General features: G+C 34.5%; 2 protein-coding genes across 2 annotated transcripts; both read left to right on the top strand.

Annotated features, from left to right (window-relative positions):
- Positions 1–10,221: 10,221 nt before the first annotated feature.
- LOC133819098 (protein LIKE EARLY STARVATION, chloroplastic) lies at positions 10,222–13,738 on the top strand. Its single transcript, XM_062252264.1, has 4 exons — positions 10,222–10,851; positions 11,690–12,351; positions 12,750–12,940; positions 13,141–13,738. Exons 1-4 carry the CDS (start codon positions 10,314–10,316, stop codon positions 13,514–13,516), a joined length of 1,767 nt encoding a protein of 588 aa, XP_062108248.1. The 5' UTR covers positions 10,222–10,313; the 3' UTR covers positions 13,517–13,738.
- Positions 13,739–14,093: 355 nt separating this feature from the next.
- On the top strand, positions 14,094–16,246 carry LOC133819099 (2-methyl-6-phytyl-1,4-hydroquinone methyltransferase, chloroplastic-like). The gene is made up of 3 exons (XM_062252265.1): positions 14,094–14,843; positions 15,103–15,409; positions 15,711–16,246. The coding sequence occupies exons 1-3, from the start codon at positions 14,299–14,301 to the stop codon at positions 15,864–15,866; spliced, it is 1,008 nt and encodes a 335-aa protein (XP_062108249.1). The 5' UTR covers positions 14,094–14,298; the 3' UTR covers positions 15,867–16,246.
- Positions 16,247–17,051: the final 805 nt, after the last annotated feature.

Genomic DNA, 17,051 nt, shown 5'->3' on the forward strand with positions numbered 1-17,051 from the left:
AAGGCAATAAGTGGACGAGGCTCGACTTCAGCTCAAAGTTTACATCCAAAGGTGGATAATGGATGCATAGCGGTTGTTGGACAAGATCTGGCGCAACCAACTCTTTCAACGTCCTATTGTGAGCCACTGTCTTATAAGATTTAACGAAATCATCTTAATCAGAGTCTTTGTCAAATGGTAATAGCACTTTAACAAGAATGACTTGTTGAGCAAGAAGTTGAAAGAGTGGATTATCGGTGATAGTCCTTGAAGAACGAGAAGCTGACGATGACCCAAGATATTGTTTAAGCCTTAATAACCTTTCTTGGGTATCATCTTCACCAGACATATACACCTGAAATTTCCCGAGTGAAACTAGTTAGTATTAGAAAAATAAATATGAATAATAAAATGAATAACAATAGTCCCTGGCAACGGCGCCAAAAATTTGATGTGTGACGTATACCACAACAAATTCAATGATTATTTTTTCTTTCAATACTTCCAATTATTTTAGTATAATAGCAAGCATAGGTCGAACCCACGAGGACTATCATTCACTTTATTATTCAATAATTAACACTAAGACTTAAAAAAAGATTTAGATTTTAAACTCAAAATTAAATAACATAAACTAGAAAGCAAATAAAAATCGATATTACAATATTAAGAAATAGTCAAAGGTTAATCTCTACCATCAACAATCATTCCCAATTACTAATAATAAATATTATTCCATTATTTCCTTAAGAGAAAATATGAACATAACTTATGGCAATCATTTTCTCACAAAGCAAACTACCACATGCTAACAAAAGAAACTTAATCGGCTACTCCTGCCTTTATATTCATGTTTGCTTAATAAAGCTTGTAGCACAATAACAGAGATACTTGATCGTGAACTCTTATTAGTTTATTCCTTCATGACAGGCTATCAAATGCTAACAGGATTGGAAGCGAGAGATAGAATTGTTATTCACTCAAGATACAACCAAATGAACTTGGTTATAATATTGTAATGTATTATTTTTGGACCAAGCCCAATAGCTTAAGCCCACAACTCAAAAGTTACCATAAACTCCTCACTATAAATAAGAGAAGATGGGATCGGAATAAAGGAAACAGCTAATAGTGTCGATAGACAAAGAAACTCTATTCTTGGACAAAACAGTCTTTATGTAATATCAAAGCGAAGAAGGACTGTAGAACAATCGGGGACACAAGTTCACGTGAAAACTATGGTTGTTCAAGATTAAATATCACTAAAAGTGATTAGGTAGACGTAGGTCGTCTTATTTGGGCTAAACCACTATTAAAAAATTGTGTTATTTATTTATTTCATATCTCTATTCTTGAATCCATGCTCTAAGATCTCAAAGTTAACGAAAATTCGCGTCAATGATCATCTAAGATCATATATAACGAAATGAGTTTGGTCACTTCAGTGAACAAAATAGAAAAAGAAAGTTCCCTTCCTACACACAAATGTGGTGCGATTGGAAGGACGGGGGGGGGGGGGGGGGGGGGGACAATTTTTGACATAAATCAATGAAATAAGGTTTAAAGGTGGATTCAAGATAATACCCAAGGATGGATTCAAGGTGATACATCAATTCTATGGCCTAAATAATGACGAGGTGTGGAAAAAATCATAGATATTCATATGACATATCCTCAAAAAAAATTTAAAACGAGAAGATAAGTTCAGAGTAAAACTTACACAATCGGTTGCATTTGGCGACATTCCTTCTTGTCGAGTAGTGTTGGTCACCAAGTCAGGTCGTCAGCAATGGAATTTCTTCTCTAAGAAATGTTGTGTCTTCTCTGTGGCGGCGACATGCCCATTTAATTGCAGAAATTGGATAAATTCTATTTAATATATTTGGTTGCAAAACAAAAATGGAATGGTAATGGTAATGGTAATGGTAATAGGAATGAAATTTTAATTCTTTTGTTTAGTTGAGGCTTTGGAATCAGTAACAGAATAATGATTATTATGTTTGGTATAGTAAGGAAATGAATGTAATAGAATAAAATTTATATTATTTTGACCAAAATACCTTTAATTTCATAAACAATTTTTAATCAAATTATTATTATTTTTTAATATTAGTTTTATTATACCAAATTATCAATATTTTTATTCTAAAGCATAATTTTTTATTAAATTATCCTTATATACAAAAATATTTTGTAGAAAAAAGTACAATTAATAATTATTAATACTTAAAAATTGTACTTAATTAAATGAAAGATTTTATTTTATTAAAAAATTCATAAAATCTAATTTTATTTTAAATAAGATACATGTATCAATTTTAATAATTTGTAATTGATATTATATTTTAAATAATTTAAAATTTTAATACAATACATAAACATATATATTATTTTTTTTGTTTAAAATATATAAATTCACAAGTTATACATACACACAAATTTCTAAAAAAAAAATGCAATACAATCTCTAGTTTAATGTAAATATATAACTTTATTATCACATTTCATTAAAAAAAAATATTATTATATATATTTATATGAAAGAATGAATGTCAAATATGACAAAAATGATGTAAAAATAAATGATGTGCCATAATGTAATTAATATAATAATCTAATTTTATAAGGGAAATTTTAATATGTAGGCTTGATAAAAGTTATAATTACAAATAAATACTAGGCATATTAAAATTTTCAAAATAATGCTAATTTTTTGTACATTACCCAAAATGTCATTTTCACTTCTTCCTCATTCTCATTTCTCTCTTCTCTCTTCACTCTTCTCTCTTCCCTCTCTCTCTCTCTCTCTCTCTTATTTCACTCTCTCTCACCTCACAACACCACCACCACACTAAATATTATATTTCGAACAGATTTGGACATGATTTTTGGGTTTTTTTTGCGATTTTTTTCAGATCTGAAACTCTGAAATCTGTAAAAAATCGACACTGCTCGATGGTGGTTCGATGGTGCTCGATGCCAGCTCGATGAGACCTTCAAAATCATGATTTTTCATGAAAAAATGACTTAGCTCGATGGTGGTTCGATAGTAGTTCGATAGTGGCTCGATGGTGCTCGATGAGACCTTCAAAATCATGATTTTTCATGAAAAAATGACTTAGCTCGATGGTGGTTCGATGATAGCTCGATAGTGGTTCGATAGTGCTCGATGGTGCTCGATGCAATTCTTGTAAGAGATATAATTTTTCACTCGGGTGTCCGTTTGGGGTGATTTTTTTTTTGATTTTGGGTATTTTTTCAAGATCTACATGTTTGACATGTTAATATGCACATTTTGGAAGTGTAGCACTTGTAAAAAATAGAAAAGTGCAAACATACCTCATGTTTAAGACATCTTTTGGTATATTTTTAAGTTTTAAACTTCCCAAATGTGCATATTAACATGTCAAACGTGTAGATCTTGAAAAAATACCCAAAATCAAAAAAAAAATCACCCCAAACGGACACCCGAGTGAAAAATTATGTCTCTTACAAAAATTGCATTGAGCACCATCGAGTCATTATCGAGCTACCATCGAACCACCATCGAGCTAAGTCATTTTTTCATGAAAATCTTGATCTTGAAGGCCCCAGCGAATGGTGGCTCGATGGTGCTCGATGCCAGCTCGATGAGACCTTCAAAATCATGATTTTTCATGAAAAAATGACTTAGCTCGATGATGGTTCGATGGTAGCTCGATAGTGGCTCGATAGTGCTCGATGCAATTCTTGTAAGAGACATAATTTTTCACTCGGGTATCCGTTTGGGGTGATTTTTTTTTTTATTTTGGGTATTTTTTCAAGATCTACACGTTTGACATGTTAATATGCACATTTAGGAAGTTTAAAACATAAAAATATACCAAAAGATGTCTTAACCATGAGGTATGTTTGCACTTTTGTATTTTTTACAAGTGTTACACTTCACAAATGTGCATATTAACATGTCAAATGTGTAGATCTTGAAAAAATACCCAAAATCAAAAAAAAAATCACCCCAAACGGACACCCGAGTGAAAAATTATGTCTCTTACAAGAATTGCATCGAGCACCATCGAGCACTATCGAACCACTATCGAGCTACCATCGAACCACCATCGAGCTAAGTCATTTTTTCATGAAAAATCATGATTTTGAAGGTCTCATCGAGCTGGCATCGAGCACCATCGAGCCACTATCGAACTACTATCGAACCACCATCGAGCAAAGTCATTTTTTCATGAAAAATCATGATTTTGAAGGTCTCATCGAGCTGGCATCGAGCACCATCGAACCACCATCGAGCAATGTCGATTTTTTGCAGATTTCAGAGTTTCAGATCTGAAAAAAATCGCAAAAAAAACCCAAAAATCATGTCCAAATCTGTTCGAAATATAATATTTAGTGTGGTGGTGGTGTTGTGAGGTGAGAGAGAGTGAAATAAGAGAGAAAAAGAGGGAAGAGAGAAGAGAGAAGAGGGAAGAGAGAAATGAGAATGAGGAAGAAGTGAAAAGGGCATTTTGGGTAATGTGCAAAAAATTAGCATTATTTTGAAAATTTTAATATGCCTAGTATTTATTTGTAATTATAACTTTTATCAAGCATACATATTAAAATTTCCCTTTTATAATAATATAAAACTTATATAACAACGTAAATGATGGAATGAAATTGTTTTTCCCCCCAATTTTTAGTGTAATAACAATTACATCAAAATGTGTAATGACAATTCTATTGGAAAATTCTTTCTTTTTTGAATTTACCAACTAAACAATGGAATGGAGGCATTTCATTTCATTACATTCCCTCAAACCAAACACTACCTAATATTTGGGTTTGAGCTTGATTTTTCTATGTCTTCGCTATAGTTTATTTATTTACTTTCAGAAAATTTTGATAAAATCTTAAGGTGACGTTTAATTGGGGGTAATAGAATATAATAAAATAGAAATAAATCAATTTTCATTCAATTATTTTGTTTTGTTGCATTTTAGAATATTAAAATGTCATTCCAATTGAATGACTTTTCTACCATTTTGTGTAATGACTATTCCATTTGAAAATTAGAAAAAAATATTATTCCAATGCAAAATAAAAAAAAAATTATCATTTATATTTTTACTCATATTAATTTTTATTTCATTACATTTTTATTCTTTTTACCATTCTCTATTCTCTATTCTCTATTCTCTATTCTCTTCAACTAAACCCCACCTAACTTTTTCTTATTCTTAAATCAATTGAATTCACTAAATTAAAAAGAGCTTCAACTTGGTTGAGTGGAGCCATAATTGAAATTTCCTTTACATGTAGTATAATTTTTCAAAAATTCAACTAAACTATACGCTTTTTCTCGTACACAAACAAAACAAAAATTTAATAAAGGTGGGAATCGTTGATATTCAGAGTTAATCGTACATTTGAGAAATACTCGATATTTTTTCAGAAAAATAAATAAAAAGATTCCTCCATCAAACAAAAAACCAAAAAGGGAAAACAAACAAAACTTGATAAACTATTTGAGGTCCTTTTTTCTTGTCTTTTTGTCAAAACAATTTCAAATGCAGAGTTCGAGGAAAATGACACGGGGGACTCTCGCAGTCGTTGCTTTTGAGGAAAATGACTCTTTGAAAAGAAATATGTCCACACACATGTAGGGTTAACTATCTATATGAATGAAAACGAATCTGAGACAAATAATTTTAGATGATTAATATAACTTTTTGTGATATTATATATATAGTAGTATAATCAAAGTGCTTGTGCTGGAAACAAAACTATTTTTATATAAATTTTTGTTTTGTCTCTCATAAAATTAACTCAGGTAAAAAAAAAAAAAAAGCTTATTTATGGTTTTTCTAATAAAAAAAGCATATACTTGATCACAAAACAAGGTCTAAAGTAAGGGTGAGCATCTAAGCCGGTAAACTGTGGCGATCGACCGCACCATACCACACTACACCACAAACCGCAGTGTCAAAAGTAGAATAGTTCGGTATGGTTTGTATCTTAGTTAAACCGCGCGGTACGGTGCGGTGTGTGGTTTAGCAGTGTGAAATTTTGGTTTGCACCACACCACACCGTATACTTACAAATATGTTAAAAAAAATTAAACTTTACATATTTACTATTTTTTAGTAACCCAATCTAAAACTAGGAGTCCACTTAAATTAGGAGCTCACTTAAATTAGGGTATAACCTTATTCTCTAACACATCATACACGACAACAACTCATTTCTCTCTCATCTCATTTTCGCCTCCTCCCTATCACCATCTCCATCTCACACATATTTTTTTAACACACTTACACCGTGGAAAACCACCCAAACCACACCGCAAAAAATGGTTTGGTTTGGTCGGTTTGGTGCAATGAAATCACACCGCACGGTGTGTTCTAGCTACTACACCGCACTTGTGGCGTGGTGTATTAAAAAGTGTTCAAATTGCCCAAACCATACCGTGCACACCCCTAGTCTGAAGTGGTAACCGCATCAGGTGTACGTTTAAGAAAGAAACATAACCAAACAAAAAGGAAGAAAGAAAGAAGTGGCGGCATAAAATCCACGTCAAACTTATTGGTGTTGTTTGGTAACACTTAAAAAAATAATTTTTTATTTAATTAATTAAAAATTTGAAAATTAAACATAAAATGTGTTTGGTAACTCTATTTTTATTTATTATCTTTTTAAATTTTAATAAAAATTATTAAATTTTGAAAATAGAATTTTTTCACTTTTAAATTTTTTTTTAAACAGTTTTCAATTTTTCCTTTATTTTTTTGTTCCTTTCTTCAAACCAACACCTTATATTATTAAAAAAAAAAATTATCAAACGCGTTTATTATTTTTTGTTTTTTAAAAAAAACAAAAATAGTTACCAAACATATTTTTATTTTTTTAAAATAAAGAAACAAAAATAAAATTATATTTCTATTTTTGTGTTTAAAAAATTCAAAAATAAAATTTTTACCAAACGAGCCCATAATGTATGTCACATGACATGATAATATCTTCAAGTTCATAATCTTTACACTTGATGGTTTATGTATTATAAGATACCTTATTTTTTAGATATGCCAATTTTAAAATATATGACAAAAATATGATTTTTGTTTTAATAATTGGACAATATTGCCACCACCACCATCACTACCCCTACGGCATCAGAGCACATCACTTCTCCACACTACCATTTTCATCGATGTCAACACCTCCCACCACCATTGAAGCCGCCATCTCCTACCACTATTAAAGCTCTTTCATATATATATTAATATTAATGATAAAAAATTAAATCCAAAACTTAAATTGAAGGAAAGATTCACCTAAGACACTAATTTATGGATTTTGAACATTTATGTAGAAGATTTTTTGATTTTGTTTATGTTTTTCTTCAGATCTAAAACTTAAAATTTTGTAGAAAAACGATGTCTAATGAGGCATTAACGATGCAATTGCAATTGAGCCTTAAAAATAGTTTTTAGGCCAAAACGATGTATTAACGATGCGGTAACGATTCTTTTGCAATGGTAACTTCCTAACGATGCATTAGCGATGCATTAACGATGTGTTTGCGATGGTAACTTGAAAAGATGTTTTAAACCAAACAATGTCTAATGATGCATTAATGATGCAGTAATGATGCATTTGCGATGGTATCTTGAAAACAAGTTTTTTAGGCCAAAACGATGCTTAACAATGTGTGTTGTGATGGTGGCTTCCTAACGATGCATTAACGATGCGTTTTGCGATGGTGACTTGAAAACTTTTTTTTTTCCAAAACAATGCTTAACGATGCATTTGCGATAGTGGCTTAAAAACATAGGTTTTAGGCCAAAACGATGTCTATCGATGCGTTTGCAATGGTGTCTTCCTAATGTGGCATTAACGATGTGTTTGTGAAGGTGACTTGGAAACATGTGTGTTTAGGCCAAACAATGTCTAACGATGCATTAATGATGCAGCAACGATATGTTTGCGGTGGTTGCCTGAAAACATGTTTGCAGGAAAAAAAACAATGGTTTCAAGTTACTATCCCAAAGGTGGTGGGAGGTAGACGCGTCGATGGAAGTGGCAGCATAGAGATGTGGTGTGCTCTACCGCCGTGGAGAGGTAGTGGTGGTGTCATGGTTATAGAAAAAGAGAGAGAGAGTTTGAGAGATCAGTTGAAGGAGAGAAAGAGAAAGAGAAATTTTGTTCCATTATTAAAAAAGGTCATACTTTTTTCATATTTTTTAAAATTGGCAACCAAAAAAATAAGGCATCTTATGATGCATAAATAATCAAGGTTTCCTTGTAAGTGGCACGTGACATCTTCACTAATAAATAATAAAGAATTGAATTTCAAGTCATTTCGTTTAACTTGAGAATGTCACATGTAATGTTTAAATTTTTGAATGATTCATTCGTGTGAATAAATTTATACCAATAATGTATGCGTATAGATTTAATTGGTATAACATCTTATTAATTTGAATAATAAGATTAAATAGATCATTATTAAATACCCAATATTATATTTTTGTAAAATATGTTAGAAATATTTGTATTGTCTCAATGGAAAATAAGAAATATTACTACAATTCTATGTAAAATAATATAAAGACACATAATAATTGATTAAATAAGATTACAACTCAATACTCAAAATACAAATAAATATAGAAAAGAAATAGATGAAAGGAATGATAAGGGCTATAACTCTAAAACAAAATATACAAATAAATATATAACGATAAAATAGAAAAATAGAAGATAAAAGTAATAGTAGAAAAAATAACAAAAATAAAACACTTTCACTTACACAACCAAAGTGAAGAACATTGGAGATCACCAATTTGAACAAGGTTTACAATCTTCGCCCAAAAACTTATTTCCCCCCTATCTCAAGCACTAAGAGATTCTATCAATATTGGAAATAGTTCTCTAGAATAATAAAACATTTTGGTGTATTTCTAGCCAAATGCTCTAGTGGATAGACATAAAATTGTCTTACAAGTGAGCATTATGCTTCTATTTATAGAGTTTTGAGACACCCTATGAATTTCAAATTCTACCAACCTCCATCATTGTTACCAATGATTAATTGGATATTTATGGAATTAAAAAAGAGTTTGGGGAGTTACTTGGGGTGTTAGAACTGTTTAAAGTGAAAAAAAAAAGTTAAAAATTGGTTGAACACATCACTGGCTGCGACCACTAGCATGCCTGCCCGCAGCTATGGCTCGTTGTCTCCCAGGCCGCAACCACCAATGCTCCTGGTCGCGGCCATAGGCCATTTTCAACTCAAAAATGTCATTTTTCCAAAACGTTCCAAATATTTTCTCACATGATTTTGTAACCTCCAAACACCTAATGAGAGTTAAAAACATTTCTCTAGCAACCATATTTCATAAAAGCTTTGTGAAATCCAATCTCAAATGTGTAACATACAATCTACACATTATTAGGTAATATTTCTTGTAACTCCAAAATATGTTACATTTTGGCACACACGTGTATCCAATTTTGTGATTCTCAATAATATGTGACAAGATGTGACAAATTACATTTTGTCACATTATTTAATCTAACATTATATTATATGAAATAATATAAGAAGATCATTTGCAATACATAATCTAAATATAGTGTTAAATTTTTAACATATTATGTAAGAAGTTTTTTTTTAACAAAAATAGTTTCATATACCATATAGCTACCCCTTAAACTTTAATTATTATTTTTAAGTGTGTTGAATATTTTGTCTAAAAATTCTCAAAATTAACAAAACACTTCATTAATCCTCCTCTGAAATAACAATCATAAATTAGTCCCTCTTATCTCAACAAAAATTTTGACTCCATCATTGATTGGATATCTTACTATTTATAAAGTGAGGTGCTATTGTGAAGCCTTCCATGATTAAACGACACGTCGTTTTCTCAAATGGTCTCGTCGAGTCGTACGTTTAGAAAGACTTATCGTCGTCGTTTTCCGCTTTGGAAACATCTTTCCCCACACGAACCGCCAATGCAACTTGGTCCGTACAAATTAGTTCACCGTCGACCAAACGCCACGTGGCTACTTATCTCGATCTTTCTCACTAAAGCAATTTAAAAGAAAAACAGTTAAATCCGTTAAAATAGGCTCCTCAAAAAAACGCATCTGAAACTTTCCTTCAAACTCACGGAAATTTCACCCCCCAAACAAAAAAAGAACCCCGTAAAGTATATAAAATCCCGAGAATACCCCTCTACCAGCCTATCCCGTTATTTATTGATCGATTTCACTTCGATTACTACAAAACAAAATATCTAAAAGCTCCACTCATTCCATTTCTATTGCAGTCTCTCTCTCTACAGTGACTGATAAAAATGGCGTCTCAGCTAGGCGCTGCTCCACGCGCCACCGTTCTTCACTTCAGAAAGCACAAACACAGATTTGCTCTTCCGCCGGAGCAGGTGGCGCCAGTTATTGGGAGAGGTGAGGCGAGGAGAAGACAATTATTGGGGTTGAGCTTGAGAGTTGGGGTCTCCTCCAATGGCGGTGAGGAATACTCCTATCTCGATATGTGGAAGAAAGCGGTCGATGGTGAGAGAAAGGCCGTGGAGTTTCAGAAGATCGTCGAGAAGTCGGACTCGGACTCGGCGAGTGTGCGTCCCGAGGAGTTGGTGGTAAAGAGCGAGGAGTTCAAGAAGATTCTTGAAGTTTCCAGCGAGGAAAGGGACTACATTCAGCGAATGCAGGTGATCGATCGGGCTGCGGCGGCGATTGCGGCGGCTCGCTCGGTTCTAAAGGAGAGTGGACTGTCGGCCGAGCCAGGCTCCGGCGATTCGGGTGCCGGGAATTTGGGCGGCCGCGCTGGTGGTGGTGGTGGTGGTGGCGGGGGATTAAAGAAGAGTTCTAGAAAAGGTAAACAATATATAATCTTAAGTTTGAATTCTCAGTGTCGTTGTTTTGTGTTCTGAAGAAGCATATTTTGAAACCTGCTTGACTTTTCAAATTATGGCTTTGTCAAAACAATAGTCAATCTTCAGTAACTAGTTTGGCTTTTTGGAGCAGAAGGCTGGAGGTGATTGAGTCGAATAGAGTTTGGCTATGGAGTGAACAAAAAGTTATTATCATTTTAATTGTAGGATTTTGTATTGGGTTAATTCTGATAACGTTATTTAGCTACGGTGTGGTTCGAAAGGATGTTGTAATGGTTCTCTCTTTTTTGATTCTCAAGATCGAAATTTCCATATTATGGATTTTGATTTTTGTCTCAATGGTATGAATTTAATCATGTTTTGGGTGCCATTTGGAGTCGTTGTTCTGTGAAGTTCGGAATATGGACTCTGATGCATCATTTCTGTATGAACATAACACTAGAGAGTCATGTAAGGAAGGAAGCATGTTAGGCCATTGTGATTCTCCCAAGTGTAATGGTGGTCTATTATATTATGTTCTTTATATGCTTAGTATCGGCCTTGATAAATTTTGGATAAATCATATGTAGACTCCCACTAATAAATCATATGTAGACTCTTCTTTAATTGAATTAAATTGGTACAGTTGGTTTTCTGTTTTCATGGCTTTTGCATCAGTTATCGATACTTGTAAACTAGAAGGGACCACTTTTAGTTTTCTAAAATTTCTCTGAATTGATTTGTCTTTGTTACACCTTTCTAATTTATGTTTTCTGTTTGTGGGTTTGGGTAGTGGATTCTACCGTATTCATCATGGAATTTTTATGATTTTAACATTCCAGGAAAGCGAAGTTGGACCAAAATTATACCCCAATCAGAAGCTTCAAAAAATGGAATCCCAGGTCCGGATTTTTGGTCCTGGACTCCCCCTGAGGATGGTGATGCCACTGCCAGTATGGGTGTTATTGGTGAATTACAAAAGGCAACAAAGCCTTCAGAAAATTCAAGTTTAGGCAACCCAGTGATGGAGAAAGAACGCTCTACAGATATTCTATCCATTCCACTCGAAAGTAAACTCACCAAAAACAATCGACAGGCACCTTTACCCCCTCTCCAGTCACTAATGGAGGTTCAGAAAGTGCAAGCCTCAGAATCCATACTTGAGACCCCTACACAAGATGATCGAGAAATTGATTTTCAATCTTCAGTGAATGCTGCAGAAGTAGCCGATGCTCTTAATAATGTGGATGAGGTATCACCCTATGGAGTAAGGACAGATGGTTCGAGGTGGTGGAAAGAGACAGGACTCGAGAAAAGACCTGATGGTGTACTTTGTAGGTGGACAATGATCAGAGGTATTAGTGCTGACCAAACTGTTCAGTGGCAAGAGAAGTTCTGGGAGGCTTCAGATGATTTTGGATACAAGGAACTTGGTTCAGAAAAATCAGGACGTGATGCAACTGGAAATGTTTGGCGGGAATACTGGAGGGAATCCATGGGGCAGGTTTGTGGAAACTGAAAATCTCAATTGCATTGCATATAGTGCTTCAAGGCTGTCTTTACTCTTTTCTTTTCAATGTCTGTTTTGGGATGTCCTGTCCTGTATAGTGAAATGCTTGGTCTTACGTGTCTGGGAATGGTGGCCAGCTAACCTCTTCTCCCTCTAGTAAGCTTATTGCATATGATGCATGGACTTGTTTGTGCTCCCTGCAGACTAGACTGGTTTTGGGTCATCTACATCGTCGAAACAATTCTGAACTTGTTCTCTGTGTCTTTTTCTCTTTTGGCATCTTTCAATAGCATTAGGTGTCTATGGAGTATGGATATCTGATTTTTTCATTCACACTCTTGGTTAACACTATCTCAAGAATAGTTGAACTATAAGTTTAAATTTGTTTGCAGGAGAATGGGCTCATGAATATTGAGAAGACTGCAGATAAGTGGGGAAAGAATGGCCAGGGAGATGAGTGGCAAGAGAATTGGTGGGAACGTTATAATGCTTCTGGGGAAGCTGAAAAATGGGCTCATAAATGGTGTAGTATCGATCCAAACACACCACTTGAAGCTGGCCATGCTCATATCTGGCATGAAAAGTACTGAATCTCATACTTGAACTGAAATACTCTCTTTCTTATTAGGGCTTTTTGATTGAGTTTATCATGAAAATCTTGAATTAGACCTCATACTTTTTTTATTTTGTCACCACGAACTTTGATCGAACTGACAATAAAGTTGATGTTGTCAATGAATGCATTCTTTTTCTTCAAACATTAAGCACATTATTTCCTTGCAGATGGGGTGAGAAGTATGATGGACATGGTGGCAGCACAAAATACACGGACAAATGGGCCGAACGCTCCGAGGGCGATGGTTGGACAAAATGGGGAGACAAATGGGATGAACAGTTTGACCCCAACGGCCATGGAGTGAAGCAGGGGGAAACATGGTGGGCGGGCAAGTACGGAGAACAGTGGAACCGAACATGGGGCGAGGGACACAACGGTTCTGGATGGATTCACAAGTACGGGAAGAGCAGCTGTGGTGAGCATTGGGACACACACATCCAACAAGATACGTGGTATGAGAGATTCCCTCACTTCGGCTTCTACCATTGTTATGACAATTCAGTCCAGCTCCGAGAGGTTCCTAAGCCATCTGACATGGCCTGATTTTCTAATGCATTGCCCGTTTAATGCTGGGAATCCGTATATAGATGCAGAACATTGCCTTAAGTCATATTTAGATGATCCCTTTACTGAAATGCTGTTTCCACTAGTTGAATATGGATAGTAGCTGAGGTTCTTTTTAAATAATGATGTAATAATTTTTTTTTCAATGAGATCTGTAACTGTAAGGTCTAAAAATATGAAAGAAAGCTTATTTTCGAAGTAGTTCATGGCATTGTCATGTTGACCGTTTTAATACATAAAATAATGCAGTGAGTTAATAACTGTTGCATAATGATGAACAATAACTGTTTGATGGCATTAACTATCCGGACAAAAAGCGAGGGGTGGGAGTGACAACAAAGGCTGATGGTGAAACCAGTGAGCTGAATCTTTGATTCTTTACACACATAGATTCATAAAACAGTCTAAAACGTTGCCGTTTACACTTTCTAATAAATGTTGGGCTGCGGTCTTCTGAGTCTAACACCAATACCTCCCTAACACGTGGCCCCATTCTATCCAGAATCATGAAGCTCATGGACGCTGTAGCTTGTTTGTTCTGTTCCTTGGATCTTCTTTGTCCATTACACGCATTCATCCATGATCCAATTCTAATCTCTTCCCCCATAAACAAAGCTGAATATGAGTTTTTCACACTTGAATTTCCATGTCTCTCAGGCTTATTCTCACTTCTTAAGTTTCTTTATCTGAGAGTTGGTTTCCAGTCTTTACAATAATAATAAAAAAAAATTATCAGTCTTTGGTTGTGAGTTTCTCCTCTAATGGCTCTTCCATTACTTAATGGAGCTGAAAAGCTCAAATCCATTTGCGGGTTAGGCTATGGAGGAATAAACTTCCACCATAGATGCTTCGTTGAGAAGGGTTCTTCCTCTCACGGCAGAAATCACCTGACCAAAAGTTCAATGCCCAGATGCAGTTTATCGTCGTCAAGGCCTGCTTCTCAGCCTAGGTTCATTCAACACAAGAAAGAAGCCTTCTGGTTCTACAGGTTCTTATCGATAGTGTATGATCATATCATAAACCCTGGCCACTGGACTGAGGATATGCGGGACGACGCACTTGAGCCAGCTGAACTAAACAACAGGAATTTGACTGTCGTAGATGTTGGTGGAGGAACCGGGTTTGCGACACTGGGGATAGTTAAGCATGTTGATGCCAAAAATGTAACAATTCTTGACCAGTCTCCTCACCAACTTGCCAAGGCTAAGCAGAAGGAACCCTTGAAAGAATGCAAGATAATTGAAGGTGACGCCGAGGACCTTCCCTTTCCAACTGATTATGCTGATAGATATGTTTCAGCTGGAAGGTAACATTTTTTAGTACCCTTTATAAAGAAGAAATTTAGCTGGTAATTGGGTTTTTCAGGTACAAGACAAATATTAAAGCTTTGAAACTGCAAGTTATCTGAACTGGATTTTGATTCTTTTTACAATTGGAGCAACATTATTGAACAATTTAGGTGAATATAGCAATGTTGTTATTGGTTTTAAAAATGACTAGTGTGAACTTTCCAAGGAAGGATTTCTCTGTGTAATGCAATTTTTTTTCCATTTTTTTTTACTCAGTATTGAGTACTGGCCTGATCCACAGCGTGGGATCAAAGAAGCATACAGGGTGTTGAAGATAGGAGGGAAAGCTTGTATCATAGGTCCTGTGTACCCAACCTTCTGGCTGTCTTGTTTTTTCGCAGACGTATGGATGCTCTTCCCTAAGGAGGAGGAGTACATTGAGTGGTTTAAAAAAGCTGGTTTCATTAATGTTAAATTGAAAAGGATTGGTCCAAAATGGTACCGTGGCGTTCGTCGTCATGGCTTGATTATGGGTTGCTCTGTGACTGGTGTCAAGCCCTATTCTGGGGACTCGCCTCTTCAGGTAACTTGTTTCTTCTTTCCATTATATCATCATCAAAGTTATGTATGAAGGTTATGGTAGTTATTCTACGAGCTTTAAAAATCGTAAATAGTAATTGGAAATAAGAGGCATTTACAAGCTGCATTATGTATTGTGGAAAAGGGTTTTTCTATTAAGTTTCAGCTGAAAAAAGATGAGAATCTATATCCCTTTGACCAGCTGTATCTTGTGGCTTTTCGTTCAAAGCCAAAATAATTGAGTCAATCTATCTACTCTACTTGTTGTACACATTCTTTATCTGATGGTTTAAGCATTTTTGCAGCTTTGTTCAAAAGCAGAGGATGTGAAGAAGCCAGTGAATCCATTAACTTTCCTACTGCGATTCCTTCTCGGTGTAACTGCAGCAACTTATTATCTGCTGGTTCCAATTTACATGTGGATCAAAGATAAAATTGTGCCAAGAGGAATGCCTATCTGAAATGGGATGGAAATGGAAGATGGTTGATACTTCCGCTATATTCAGGTGACTGCTTGGGGGTAGTTTTTTCTTGGGTTAATCTGTTTATAACATGTTAATATGTTATTAGGCTTTACTAAATGTTTAGATTTTTATGGGACCTATAGAAATGGGTAACTTTTTTTTTTTGCAAGAATAGAAATGGGTAACTTGGTTTAGTTTTCTTGTACAGCATATGTTCCATTAAGGCAAAGATAAATTGCCCTGCCATTTAGTTTTAGTCCCATTTCACCTATAAATAGTTTGCTTCAAATGCTTTCTATTATGACACTTACTACTGTCTTTTGATAATAATATTTTACTCTTCATAATAAGACAGTTAAGCCTATTGTGATTGGCAACTATGGTGTTTTGCATCCTTTTAGTTTCTTATTAGTTTATTTTTCTCATACTTGTTTTGCTGCTTGTCATACTATTATATATTGCTTTAGGATTCCATTCCACTATTATTGAGTAATCATTGTCGTTGTGCATTTTAATACAAATAAAAAGCCTCAAAATAAGGTTTAGAGTTTTTAACTCACATTACACAAAAATTTATGCTGGCACTGTAGATACTAGAAGTAAACAAGATGATGAAATGACTCAAATTTCAAGGAACAATATGATTAGTACACACATCATATTAAATAGGTCTATAAGTTTGTCTCAACTTTGAAACATTGGAAGTAGAGGAAAAACATTACAGCACATTTGTTATGCACATTCACACTAAATTTTAGAAGGCAAGCTAACCTAGAAGACTCCCCCAATGGCTAAGGGCATTGTCCCTAGGGCCTAGGCTAGGGAAGTAGGGTTCTCTTTAATGGGAATCTTGTCTTGTGTACTAAAGACTCAATCAATTTGGTGCTGGGAGTGAATATATATTTATTATCATAATAATTATTATTTATTTTGATAAGTAAAGCCAATGTTGCTCTTTATATATATATATATATATATATAACATGTATATAGTAAAAGTAGTGGGGTGGCCTAAAAATTCAAATTCTAAACTTGTCTACTGGGCCAAATTGTTTTACTTCCCGTAGAAGGGATTATATTATTAGGGAATTTCCTCCATTGAAACCTTAGGGTAGGTACAAATGAAATGTGCCTCATTGGACTCGGCATTCTTTTCAAATTTTATTTATTTTTCATTCTTAA

The sequence above is a fragment of the Humulus lupulus genome, chromosome 2 (genome assembly GCF_963169125.1).
Source record: "Humulus lupulus chromosome 2, drHumLupu1.1, whole genome shotgun sequence".
In the NCBI taxonomy this organism is placed as follows: domain Eukaryota; kingdom Viridiplantae; phylum Streptophyta; class Magnoliopsida; order Rosales; family Cannabaceae; genus Humulus; species Humulus lupulus.

Bases quoted from the DNA above. Each gene is read 5' to 3' on its own strand.
- LOC133819098 (XM_062252264.1), top strand. From the start codon at position 10,314: ATGGCGTCTCAGCTAGGCGCTGCTCCACGCGCCACCGTTCTTCACTTC. The intron at 10,852-11,689 runs GTAAACAATATA...TTAACATTCCAG, and splicing joins AAAGAAGAGTTCTAGAAAAG to GAAAGCGAAGTTGGACCAAA. The intron at 12,941-13,140 runs GTACTGAATCTC...ATTTCCTTGCAG, and splicing joins GCTCATATCTGGCATGAAAA to ATGGGGTGAGAAGTATGATG.
- LOC133819099 (XM_062252265.1), top strand. From the start codon at position 14,299: ATGGCTCTTCCATTACTTAATGGAGCTGAAAAGCTCAAATCCATTTGC. The intron at 14,844-15,102 runs GTAACATTTTTT...TTTTTTACTCAG, and splicing joins AGATATGTTTCAGCTGGAAG to TATTGAGTACTGGCCTGATC. The intron at 15,410-15,710 runs GTAACTTGTTTC...GCATTTTTGCAG, and splicing joins CTGGGGACTCGCCTCTTCAG to CTTTGTTCAAAAGCAGAGGA.